Source organism: Ochotona princeps, chromosome 7 (genome assembly GCF_030435755.1).
Source record: "Ochotona princeps isolate mOchPri1 chromosome 7, mOchPri1.hap1, whole genome shotgun sequence".
Taxonomy (NCBI): Eukaryota; Metazoa; Chordata; class Mammalia; order Lagomorpha; family Ochotonidae; genus Ochotona; species Ochotona princeps.
Window position 1 is genome coordinate 68,667,458 of NC_080838.1, and position 14,011 is coordinate 68,681,468.

At 40.8% G+C, this 14,011-nt stretch overlaps 1 protein-coding gene across 1 annotated transcript; it reads right to left on the reverse strand.

The window, feature by feature from the left end:
- Positions 1-260: 260 nt before the first annotated feature.
- LOC101522082 (alveolar macrophage chemotactic factor) lies at positions 261-1,594 on the reverse strand. The gene is made up of 4 exons (XM_012930036.2): positions 1,486-1,594; positions 1,271-1,400; positions 1,078-1,161; positions 261-640 (listed from the first exon to the last, which is right to left on the reverse strand). The coding sequence occupies exons 1-4, from the start codon at positions 1,592-1,594 to the stop codon at positions 622-624; spliced, it is 342 nt and encodes a 113-aa protein (XP_012785490.2). The 3' UTR covers positions 261-621.
- Positions 1,595-14,011: the final 12,417 nt, after the last annotated feature.

Sequence of the window (14,011 nt, forward strand, 5' to 3'; positions counted from 1 at the left end):
GAGTAAGTCATGGCATTATGCCATACAAAGAAGACATGAAATGTCCAAAATTACAGGAAGAGAATATATTGGCCTTTATAGAACTTCAATATTTAGAAATTCTAAAAAAGGAAATATATTCTACACGCAGTTTGCTGTATGACATACAGAGATTTCTAATTCAACAGAATGTTTCAGAATCAAGAGTGGGATCCCTCTAACATTTCCCCAACAACAACACTTAAGCATTTATTATTTCATGATGAAAGTGGGGATAGCAGTATCCTAATGAAACATCATTTCCCTTTCCAGTGGCATAACAAGAATATAATCTGAAAGTACCATACCGTTGGCTCGTTCAATTCTAGGCAGTTTGGAAGATTAGCAATTGACAATTCTTGACTCACAATACAATCAATTGCAAAAGGTCCCAACAACACTGAGTGTACCAAGCAGCAAATAGCAGAAGACACAAGCTAAATACTTCATAAGGTGAATAGAAAACTTTGGGGACAAACGAGGCGAATCCAGGAAAAAGCTGTCCGTTCCTTTCTTCCTGTGTTCTTTGAGTCCGGGGATCCCCTAGACACCTGCTCTGACAAAAACTGGGCAACTTTTCCAAAGGATGATTCTTTCTTCGCATCAATCTTTCTTGTTTCCGCTGTTAGGAGCAAAATATCACACACTGAGTTTGGCCACATTTCCTCCCTTATGCCTTCTCCATCCCGATTTCAAACAGCCACACTGGACGTAGTGGAACCAGAAATGAAGATCAATACAAGCTAAAGGATAGACAGGAATGCATAACTATCTCAGAAGTAAGATCTGCACCATTGGTCTGGGAAAGTACCAGGTAAGATTGGTGACAGAGATTTTCCCAGTACATTCCAGATCAGCTTGCCCTAGTACAGTATGGAGTGCCAAATCTTATAGAAATCTCTCCTTTTTAAATTGTCATTATTTTTTCATGGTACGATTTTGTAGGTATAAAGGATTTCCCTCTAGCTCTGCTTTTTCACTCTTTCCCTGAGATTCTATAGCGATCTAAGTTCTCCAGAGATGAGATTAAAAACCCACAAAGACCGAAGTGGCAAGTACCTCTTCAAAATCTTTTGGATGATTCTTTTGGTCACAGGGGCTTCTGCGTCTAGGCAGACTTCATTGCCGTTCTTCAGGACAGCTCTGCAGAGAAAGAAAAAGGCATTATGCATCACTGAGTTTGGGGAACCAGGAGGGAAAGGCGTCCCTCGGGCGGAGGTCACAGTTAGAGTCACAGCGGATCAAAACTTACATCACTTCCACTTTGGGGCACTGGACACCTGCGGCGGTCACCTGCAGACTGGAGATCATTTTGGGGTGAACTGACATGGTGGTTAAACAAATGCAACGCAATTCTCTCGGTCCGACCGCTGAGGGACCCGCTGCGGGAGAAAGACACTGTTAGAGCGCAAATTTAGCGACAACTCCTTTCAGCCTCAGGAGCACCCCGCGTGCGTGCGTTCTCACCGCTGGCGACGGGCGCGGGCGGCGTCAGCAGCAGCAGCAGCAGCGCCAGTAGCGCGCACAGAGAGCCCGAGAGGCCAGGGACGCGGGCGGTACTGAACTGGAGGCTCATAGCGGCTGTGAGAGCACCAGCACGAGTTGGAGAGGAGGCGTGGCGGTTTAAGCCTGCAAAACCTTGTGGCTCCCTCCGGCCGCTGCACTGCTTTTATCTGCTCTTGGGCAGGAAACCCAACCTTTAGGGATGTCCTGAAAATTCCCCGGACGCGATGGGGTAGGGCCACGGCGGGATGCTGCACGGGATGGGTGGGAGACTAAAGGCTGATGGGCAGTGGGAAATGGGGAGGAAAGCGAGCAGAAAGAGCGGCTGTGCTAACCAGGCGGAGATTGCCTCAGTCCCCCAGCCCTGTGCAGGAGGAAACTGAGGCTCCTGCCCCAGGTGAGAAGGGATCCCTCGGAGGGAGGGCCGGGTAGGGGAAACCTCATCCCCGGAGTAGGCCAGGGCAGGAGAAGGCCAGTAGTTGAGGGTGGGGAAGAAGGACAGACGAAGGTTTTTGGAGAGCTGCCCTGACTCTGTCTCCATAGGCTGGAACAGAGATGTGGCTTTAGAAAGGAAAAACAAACAAACAAACAAACAAAAAAGCCTGCATCTTCTTCACACTTTCTGGCTTTGTCATTTAGGAAATTTGGGAGATTGGAACTGCGCCAGACCCAGCTTCCTCAGCTCCTCACCAGCAAGTTATTTCAAGTTCCTCGAATTAGTGCAGTGATTCTCTGGATCAGCCAGCTTTGGAAACCAAGGAAATAGGCCGTATTGAAGTCAGTGGCCTGAACTGACTCCCAAACCCAGTTTGCTTACTGGAAATCCTATCTTGGTAGCTTAGTGAGCACATGTGTGTTGAGCTGGTTTCACAAGCAAAAGCCTTGTCTTGGAAAATGATTACTGGGCTTTGCGTAGTTCTGGGCATTCGTGGCATTGAGTGCTCCAAATGGCACCAGCACCAGTTCCCTAGTCCGGGTGTGCATTTCCCATGAGTTTAAAGCACCAGCAAAAAAATTTGGTGGAGAGTGATAAGCAGCTAGCAGAAAAACAGTACTCCCTCTATGTCAACCCCAAACAACTTCATGGCACAGGTGGGCACAGGAAATGTGCTCCTTCCCCCAACCACCCCCTGGCTTTTGGAATCATGGTTAGTGATGACCACAACTGCTCCCACAGTTTTGCCACAAGCCCCAGTGAGCCCTGCTCCAGCGTGTTCTCTTGCCTTCTGCTTTCTGTGGAAGTGGCCAGGCCACTGAAGTTTAGTGGCCATGTCTTCGAGTGGTCTAACTGAGAGAGGCTTGGCTAAAACAGTAGGAAGCTGCAAGGACTTTGGGGAATGTACTAGATCCTCTTCTGGATTATTCTCAGATCCTTTGTCCTTACCGGAGGAAGCAGGTAAACACAGGACAATCAGAAATCAGATAGGAAAGTCTTGTTGTCAGAGACCTGGAACTTGATGCTCTCCCTCACCTCTTCCCTGCAAAGACATCATGTCCATTGAGGTGCCAGCAAGAGCTGTCACAAACCTTCATCACTTGGGTTCTAGAAGGAAACAAGGCATTTTCTGACTGAAGAAGGCTAGAGTAGCAGTGGGGAAGAAGGCTGACTCTCACTTTGTGGGAAACTAAGTGGGAAGTTCTCTGTCCTGTAGTTTCTTGCTATCATCAGCTCCTTACCTGACTCAGTGAATGATGCTTTGGTGTTCTGAGAAGTGATAAGCTGTGGAACAGAGCTTGCAGGTTTACACTGTTGGCTTTGTAGAGATCAGAATGTATCTAAAGATAAAAGATAAACCTCCAAGCGTCTAGGGCAAAACTTCAAAATGTGACTAAAGATATAAAGCGATTAACTGTATTGTGACCACTGGGAACAAACCACACAGCATAAGTCCATGTGTGTGTGTGTGTGTGTGTGTGTGTGTGTGTAGGGGGTAAAGGGGAAGTTTGACACAGGTTATTGGGTTTTAAAAAGTGTGTGAGTGTGTGGTGTGGCAGTGGAGAGAGGAATTGTGTTAGTTCCAAATAAGCTATTTTAAATGTACATGAACATATGGGTTAGTTTGGGGCACCAAAATGATGAAATCTCAGAGAAGAGTCCTAAGAAGAATTACATCTGAGGGTCTTACGGGTTAACATACCTCAGCTGTTTTGACCTTTAAGTCAACTCATTGTGGTTGCTCAGAGACTATAAAGGGAAAATATTTTCTCCAGTTGGCAAGCCTACTAGAAAGAAATCACCAGATGTGGGCTGTGGGTTTGCCCAATCTAATCAAGGAACTTAACTGGGCTTTCCAGTGAAACCATCCTGTCCCCTTGTTCACTGCCTGCCTTATGTCTGGGCACTACTGGCATTGTACAGAGTACAGTAGGAATGTGAATGGTTCAAAGATCCTCTGAGGCTGAGAATGATGGCACCAAGGGCCAGTGGACCCAGAGCAGTTTAACAATTGCTTGTTTTCACCTAGGTTATGGGGAAACCATTTGTCTTACTCGCCTCGTGTACAACTGGTAAAGACAGTGGTTTTGTTCCCCATTGTAATAAAACAATCTACAAATGACACTGGTATGCTGACAGCCCACAGCTCTACAGTATCAAAAACCACCTGATTTTAGTCACATACTGCAGGACCATATCCTACAAATGTGAAAGGGTTTTGATGGTTTGCAGCTCCCAAAGGGCTTTCATGCTTGTTGCTTTTGGAGTCTCACGTTGACTTTTTGAGGCAGACGAGATAAATTATCCTTGTTATTTTTCACTTAAAGGATATAAGACCCAAAAAAAGTTTAGTAGGAGAAAATCCAGGACTGGAACTCAACACAGAAGAATTTCCCACAAATATGTAATGGTTTCCAGATTACAAACCACTCCTCACAGTCACTGGACAATACTCCTCAGCAGCTGTCCACAGTCTGATTAACCACTTTACCCTATTACCCAACAACCATATTTTAAGCTAACAAAATCTTCAGTTCCTATATCAAGGGCACAAGAGACTTCCAAGTTACTCAACCTGTCGCTGACTTTTATCTGCCTAATCCCTCATTTTCTTCATGACAAATTCCAAGTCCTGTATTCTCACCAAGACTTATTCTGACAGAATCATTTGCAGTTTCTTTCATTTGCCTTTGGTTTTTGGATATCAAATTTACATATAATAACTATGACATTAAACAGTTTAATTACTCCTTAATTTTGTTTTTATTTCCCTCAAGTCAGCTATAAAGCTTTTAAAATCAGCAGTGATGGGACTTCAAGATGTTCATAAAAATAATGAAAGATTGGGCTCAGTGCAATGGCTCAATGGCTAAATCCTCATCTTGCATGCATCGGGATCCCATACGGACACCAGTTAGTATCCCAGCTGCTCCACTTTCCATCCAACTCCCTGCTTGTGGCCTGCGAAAACAGTGGAGGGTAACCCAAAGCCTTGGGACCTTGCACCTGCATGGGAGATCCAGAAGAAGTTCATGGCTCCTGGCTTCTGATCGACTCAGTTTTGGCTGTTGTGGCCACTTAGTGAGTGAACCAGCAGACATGGAAGATTTTGCCCTCTGTCTCTCCTTCTCTCTATAAATCTGACTTTCCAATAACAGAAGCAAGATAAATTCATTCCAATGAAAAAAATTGAAATCTGTATTTAAAAAGTTCATGGAAAGCGCATTTTCCAAAAGGAAACTTATGCATACTTTTTAAAGATTTGTACCAAAATAATGAAAATAATCCGTTTAACACAAACTTTTCAGCCTCTCCTATTTCTCACATAAGCTCCAATGAGTTCTAAATTTAGTCATGACCTATCACTATTTGATAATTGATAATGATAATATTTTATATATTTACATATATATATTTTTGGAATTAAAGGGAGTTAATTTATGATAATTAACTTTTCTACTTTGAGGGTTCCACTGTTTATAGCTCTTTCTGCTGTGATGGAAATTGCCTCTTGGTTCTTCACAGAGAAAGTTCAAATAATGATTTCAATCTGTGAAATCGAAAGAATGCACCAAACCAAGAAAGGTATTTGATATTAAAAGGAAGAAAATCATACTACTAAAGCATTGACTAAAAGCATGCTTTCTGTAATTTAGAAATTGCTAGCGATAAATGACAAAGGAAAAATCTGATTAACTTATGATACATTGAATGCTAACAGTGTGGAATGTTGCTCTAAATTGATCTCTCCTGAGACAGGCACAAAAGCTCAGTTGGCACCTTCAAGTGCCAGCATCTCATATGGGCACCAGTTTGTGTCCCGGCTGCTCCACTTCCCATCCAGCTCCCTGCTTGTGGCCTGGGAAAGCAGCAGAGTATGGCCCAGGGTCTTGGGATCCTGCACCCATGTGAGTGACCCAGAAGAAACTCCTGGCACCTGGCTTCAGATCGGTTCAGCTCTGGCCTTTACAGCCATTTGGGAAGTTAATAAGCGGATGGAAGACCTTTTCTCTCTGCCTCTCATTCTCTCTGTAGATTAGCCTTTCCGATAAAAATAAGTAAATCTTAAAAAAAAAGATTTCTCATAATGAATCAGGGAAATTGGGGAGGCTTTAATGGGATCAACCATTTTACCTGTTTTCTAAACCTCAGGGTTTTTTTTAGTATTATTATTATTATTACTATTATTCTAGCTACCTCTCTTCTCTGCTACCTATGAGAAATGTGGTGCTGTTGAAGTTATGAAGGATTTACCCTTATCATCACCAGAGCAAGCATGGCAAGGATATTATTATAAGGAAGACAGCAAAAGCTTAAGTGAGTTGAAGTTACTTGCATACATGCACAAGCAAAGGAAATGGCCAGTTAACTGTATGTCAGTGCAGTTTCACTGCCTCTTCCCGCATGGGGTATGGCAGTCTGAGGAAAAGGAGCCTCATTCGGGAAATGACTGGGCTCTGTTGCTTCAGCTGTACAGTAAAATGTCATGCTTGTTGTCCCTTCCATAGCCTGTTAACCAACTTTCCCAACTGTACATCCCAAATTAAATCAGCTTGAGGAAAGTATCAACTGGTGAACCTCGATTGAATCTGTACTAAACAGGGATCCAGTTACCACAGCTTTTCTGGCCATCTCCTAAAAGGAGTTGTCTTTTGTTTAGTTGTTTAAGTTTAGAATGAGTTTCTTAATACTAGGAGATGACAGAGTAAGAAAAAAAGGAAGATTGATGATGTGAATGTTTCCCAAAGACTTAAGGGGAAAAGAGTAAAAAGGAATCCCCACCCTCTAAAGAAGTTTTTAGGATTAACTACTTCAAATAGTTTTGAGAAAGCAGTTGTATGATACTGCCAAGATGCATTACAAAAGCCAGACTTCTGACATTGTGGTGCAGTGGGCTAAGCCAGCATCTGTGACATCGGTATTACTTGTGGGCACTGATTCCTGACTTGTGTGCTCCTCCTGTAATCCAGTTCCCTGCTAATGCCTGGGAAGGCAGCAGAAGATGGTGCAGGTGCTTCAGGACCTGGCACCCGCATGGGAGACCTGGGTGGAGTTCCAGGCTCCTGGATGTGGCATGAGCCAGTCCTGGTGATTTTGGTCATTCTGGGAATGAACCAGAGGATGGAAGATCTCGCTGTTTCTGTCCATCTTTCTATAACTCTGCCTTTCAAATATATCTTTTAAAAATTATTGCTGTCTGTTAAACTGTTTTTGAACACCGCTTTCATATCTTGTAATTTTTTTGCAGAGTATTCACTTCTGCATAATCTCAATATGTTTCAGTCTTACTTAATATATGGGAAAACGTTACCTTTGCTGCCTTGAAAGGTAGAATTACAAATGTTTTTGCATGTATCTAAGGCATGCACTTCCTAGAGATGGTCAGACTTGTGATTGGCCTCATTTGTCATTGCTTGACAATATAGCAAATACCTAATCATCCTACAAGTGTCCAAGACAGTGTTCCGAAAGGACAGACACGCTACCACCATCACCAATGCCAGTAACATCACACTAAGATCACAACAGAAAAATAAGTCCCCTCATACAGCTGACTCCTTGTCACCAATATTTTGTTGAATCTGGTTATGAATTCCCAATAAATAATTGCTTTTGTGCACAATGAAAATATTATGTTAAAAGAGCTAGGAATGAGGAGATTGCTTTTACTGACATCAAAATGTTGCAACACCAAACCAAAGTTCATAAAATCCTAGAAATTCTGGCTAGTGTTGGGCTCCACGTTCTTTACTAGCCAATGTGATTGTGAAAGCATGGCTCCCTCTGGTGTGTCAAGTAGCCAAATTGCTTTACCAAAATGTTTTGCTTTGAATCATTCTGGTTTCCAAAGACTTTAGAATTAGTACTTCAGACAGGAAGTCATTTTCTTTGGAAAAGCTTGTCCCTTGGAAACAGTTTTTACCTTTTCCCTAATTTAACTTTGTGATGAGGTTGATGCATGCTATGACTGAGAAATGACTGGGAAATACAAATAAAAAGTACACTGAGATTCCACCTAACTCCAATGAGATTGGTCTACATTTGAAATTTTACTAACAACACCTACTGTTGTGGATGTAGGGAGAAAGATACCCTACTTTGCTGTTGGTGGAAGTGAAGGCAAATAGCCACTATGGAAGTCAGTATGGAGAGTTCTAAGACTACTGAAAATTAATCTACCTTATAACACACTGATACCACTCCTGGGAATATATCCAAAGGGAGTGAAATCTCCATGAGTAATTGACCTGCAAACCTATATTACAGCAGCATAATCTACAATAGCATAGACATGGAAACAACCCATATGGCTGTTGATGAAGGAATGGATAAAGAAACTGGTATCTTTACCCTGTGAAATACTATTCAGCTATTAAAAAGAATGAAATTCTACCATTTGCAACCAAAAGGTCCTGACCAAAGACCATTGTACTCAGTGAAATAAAAGACAAATACCATATGTTTTCTCTGATATGAGACAAACTTCCTGGAAAATATAAGATAAATAGTACATAGGTAAACATGTATAAACATACATTCTCATAGAGGAACTGTATGATGGAGATTAACATACCAGGAAGTGAAGACACATTGTAGTATGAATCTCTACTCACAGCATATTAACAGCTGTATTTGCATCACTATTCTTTGCTAACCCAAGTATTCAAGACTTAGTCTAACACTTCCCTGAGACAGACTGGGATCTCATGCACTAGTTCACCCTGCAAACACTCTTAAATTGGGATCGTAACTCAAGCCTTACAGTGAGATCACATGAGCCATCGGTGCTGCTTCACTAAATGTGCCTTAGCAGGAAGCTAGTGTCTCGAGCAGAACTGAAAGTCAAGCCAGTCATTATGATGTGGAATGTGAGTATCCCAAGTGGCATTTTAAATGTTGTTCCAAATCTCTGTCACTCATTTAATATTTAGACATATTGCCTAGTTAATTTATCAATAATTGTTTTACACGGAGGATCACTGGGACACCAGCAATCAATTCTCTCCTAATGTATTTCAACATACTACTACGTATACAATAAAATGTTCCTCAATTAAAATTATTTGGGCTTAGGGCCAATATTGTATCATAGTGGATAAAGCTTCTGGCTGCAATACTTCGTGTGTGTGTTCTAGCTACTGTATTTCTGGTCTAGCTCCTTGTTAATGACCTGGGAAAAGCAATGGAAGATGGCACAAGTTTTGGGTCCATGGAATACCAGGATGAAACTCTTGGTTCCTGATTTTGGCCTGGCAAGCCAAAACCATTACATCCATCTGGAAAATGAAATAGTGGGTGGAAGATCTCTCTCCCTTCTTCTCTCTCTCCTCTCATTACTTTGAAGTCTGGTTTAACATTCTGAATTCTCTACTATTTATATCTTGATTATCCATATCTAACCATGTTTAGAGAACATTTTTTTAAGTTCCAACAGCTTGGTGGCTAACCAAGCTACCTAATAATAATAACAAAAACATAATGATATCGCTAGCATCTTGGTTTTATATGAGCTAAGGATATGTAGTCTCTAGGTGGGAAATAACTGGTTACCAACAATTCCTAAAGCTTTTACTGTGGGGAACTTTACCTCAATGTGCTGTCATGGCCACAAAAATGACTGAAACGAAGACATGAGTTGAGGTCCCAGGGCTGACTTTGTGATCTTCCATACCTCTTACAATTAATTCCTCTCTTTATTCTAAGAACTATCAAAATTAGTGTGATGTGGTAGCCCCTCAATAGTCACTTACTTCTTCACTAAAGTATTTAACTGCAGCACACATCTCTTCTCATGTACTCTAAATAACCTTAATCTGCCATAAACTATTCCTTCTCTCTACGATCCTCAGAAGTAGCTTTTCAAGGCCTAACATGTGAGAGATTCATATTCGCTTCTCATTTTGATGCATGCTTAAGGATTTAAATATTTTCCTCTTTTATTATTCATTTCGTTTTACTTCTTTTTTTCTTCCCTTTTCTGTGTTTCAAATGCTCATCCTATAGTCTTTAATAGTGAATCTGCTGTCTTGAAGATATTGAGTTTTTCTGTCTTTTGGTCATTGAACAACTTCCTGATAAGGACCTTCTTTTAGTGTGTGTTGAATCTTCATTTTTTTTTTAATTTGCATGAAGCTTGCCTTACATTAGAATGAACATATAATATTTGTCCATTTGGAATTGACTCATTTCACTGAGCAAAATACAAGATCAATAGATATATAGACAAGTATCATCAGGACCTTCTTAACAGATTTCTATTTGTCTCCTTCTCCTTCAATGAATAAGTCACCATCCACTTCTCTAAGGTCATTGAGTTTCTTCCTACAAACGTCTATCCCTGGAAGCACAGTCATAGTTTTGAATACAGGCTAAGACTCATCCAACTACCTGTCCTGTAGCCCAACCTTCAAGGAATTCTTCCAGGGAAATAATAAAGATGTTGGAGCTTCTGATTAAATTCTTCATGTGATTTGCTCTTAAAATTGGTGACTATAGATGCTGGCTTTTGTATCAGGTCCCAGGGAGCTCCTCTTCTGCTGCCTTGGACAGTTCCCAGAGAACTGTCAGGGAGGGTCACCCTCTATCAAGTATCTTGTATTCATCCGGTGTACTGTAAGGAAGGAAGATGGTGTAGCAGCTGCCCCATTGTCATCAGACAGTACTGTTAAGACCCAGTAGATGTAGGAAGAATCTAATACACAATATAGTCATCTTGACTCATAGAATCCCTTAAGGAGTTTAGTAGCCATGGGGAAGATGTCCCCACTATTCTAGCTAGGGAGAGTGATGTTTGGAATGGAGAAATTTATTATTCTTCTTTCCTCTGTCTAAGTTAACGTATGAACCTTAAAATCACAACAGGAGCATTTCCTCAGACTTGAACAAGCATGGTTTGCAATTTGAGCATATAATGCTATTAAATTATGCATTTTGTTAATTTTTATTAATGACTCATGAATTTTTACCCTTCCTTAGCACTAAATCCTGTTCAGATGCCTTATTGTCCAAGCATTTAAAATGATGTTTCTCTAATAATGATGAACTTATCAGACCAGGAAAAGTACTGCCCAGGATCCCTTGCTGGGGCTTCAGGCTTGCCTGCTCTACCCTTCCATACCCATTTCGTGCCTTAGTGACGAAGGCACCACTTGCATGTGTTCAGGGTTAAACAGCATCAGAAGCTTATTCTCCTCATGCACTCCTAAGTAAGGCTCATTCACAGTCTTCTTTGTTGTCTCCTCACAGAAAGACCTGTCAGATGATCTAATCACCTGCAAGTCTGGGGCCAGACCTCATCCCACTCTTGTCCTCGCTGGTTGGTAGCGATCTGAGAACTGTTGCCCACCATAAGGAGAGGTTGTATTACCCTTGTTTTTTTTGTGTGGATATTTCCAAGATATTCATTGGATTCACCATCTTTTTTCTTTCCCACGAGATACCTTCTCTCAATGTCCTACAATGGATGTAATTTAAATTGTGAATTTTCCAGGAAAAGTTTTTTTTTTCATATTCGATCACAAATTTTTTCTGCTTCAACATCTAATTTAGGGATTAATTCATTACTGGTTAACTTACCTAACATTGAGGTTTATGGAAAACCCCTGATACTAAAGGTAGAGTTAAGGATCAGATGTCTGCTGATTTAGAAGTTTAAGATACTTAAGTAATGAAACCAGTATCAATGCTCTATTGTGCTTTATCTCTGAGATTTGTCATTTCTGAGAAATTTTTGCCAACCTAGTTGCAATAATCATGTTGATACCTGCAATACATACCTTAGATTTAACATTTTAGTAAATACGGAAATTCTGACTGGGCGCCATTAAAACCTGCGTATGAATCACAGAAACCTTAAGTAGTGTGATTGGGCATGAGTTCATATTTGGGGACATATTGACTAATTGAAGTTTTGCATATATATTTAGAAATTAGAGAAAGTAGAAATGATATTGAAAACATGTTTTCTCTGATATATGGTAGTTAATATAGAACACAAAAAATGTGTAACAATGAAGCTGACATCTAATGCTTTGATTACAGTTTTTAACCCTTGTTTATAATCTGTGGAACAGTCGTCTTTCCATTTTTCACTTGTTTAACGTTAGAATTAGTGTTGCATTAAAGCTGTTATTGGGAAATAAATTTAAATCATTGCATTGTAAGAGTTAAAGGAAAAAAGGAAATGAGGAGAGGGATTGAGGGAGGGAGAGATGGAAGAAAGGATGGTTATCTTCTTAGTATTTATGAAATAAATTACATCTGTCCTCTTTATATTAACAAATATTCCTTAAACATACACTCTAACAGATATTTGATTGCTACTTTCCAATGTGTGAGTGAATATAAAGATATAATTCTGTGTCCACAAAATGTTATAATTCATATATAACACCTTTAAATGCAAAACTTGTCATCTTTTTTTCCTTATTCGATGAGGCCATGTTGACTAAACCAGGAATTCCTCTGGTAATCCTTGCTGGTATTGAGTAAAGTTGGTTTGAACTATCCTTTTGCTGTCACGACACATGACACTGGATAATAACCTAACACATAACAGGATATGGTGTAACACCACACACCAAAGCTTGCTGAATCAGCGTTTGGGTTTTTCCTAGCTGTCTTCCTCTTTTCATCTGACACTTGATCTGATCATGTCTTATTCTACCCATGGAATACAGGTTAAACTAAATCAATGCTACAAAGACGGTGACTGTGTTCTACCTGTGTCATTCTCTAAATAAACACTGTCATGTTGAGAAAGATGCTGCTTGTCTAAATATTTGTCACAAAGTAAGCGCACTATCTTGGCTCTTTCTTCTTCTTTTCCTTCTTCTTCTCCTTGTCATTATCACTATCATTATCATTAGATCTTTCTTTCATTATCCCATCCCTCCCTGCCTTCTGCTGTCACATGTTAACAAACAACAGCTAACACTTGACAGCAGTTACTTTTTTCTTTTCTTGTAATGAATATTTTATGAATTATCCTCTTTCAATCCTGCTGAGACAACTATTTTTTAGAAGGGTGTATTTCTTTTATTTGAAAGCCAGAGTTACAGAGATAGAGAGAGAGAGGAATAGAGAGAGAGAAACAGATTTCCATGCACTGTTTTGCTTCCTAAACGGCTGCAGTGACCAGAGCTGGGAGCGTCCAAAGCTGGTATCCAGAAGCTTCTTCTTGGTCTGTCACATGAGGAACAGGCCCAAGATGCTGGGCCATCCTCTGCTGCCTTTCTAGGCTATAAGCAGGGAGCTGGTCCAGGAAGCAGAGCAGCTGGAACACAAAGCAAGCCCATATGCGGTACCAGCACCTCAGGGGGAGATTCCCTTGATAAGCAAATGCACTGCCCCAGCGAAACAACTATTTTATCCCATGTTTTGATAAGGTTGTGATAGCTTATGGAGCTGAGTGACTTGCACAACATGGAAAAATGACCGAACCGGCATTCAAAACCAGACTTCTGACAACAGAACCAATACAGGTAACTACCGCCAAGGTATTTACTGTTCCTGTTCTTGTTGGGTATGCTCTGCATAGGCACAGTTTGGCCTTCCAAGAAGAGGGATGGGGATCGGATTTTTCGCAATGGAAATGCAAGTGTGTCAGAGACATACTTGTGTACTTTCCAGAATCCTGCCATTCCAATTTACTCTCTTTTTCAGTGGTTATCTCATCAATGCCCATAAGTCATTCATTCACTCCCCAAGTACTTGTTCAGCTTCTTCCAAATACCAAGCTATGTTAAAGAAACTGAAGATATGTCAATGAATCAAACAATATGTCACTTGAAAGAGCAGTCATCTTCTGTGGAATCCATTTGACAAATAGGGAGAAAGTGTGGAGGGGAGGGAGGTAGAATAGAGTGACTCGAGGAGAACTCCTATGTAAGAACATTTCAGCAAAGAAGTGAAGGAGAAATCAAACATTTCAGAAAAACAACTGAGGAAAAGAGAACAACAAGAAAAAGATCTTCAAGCAAGAATATGTTTTGTTATTTAAAACCAGTGTGGCTGAGCAGTGCAATCAGAAGTTACAAAATTGGAGAGTTTGTA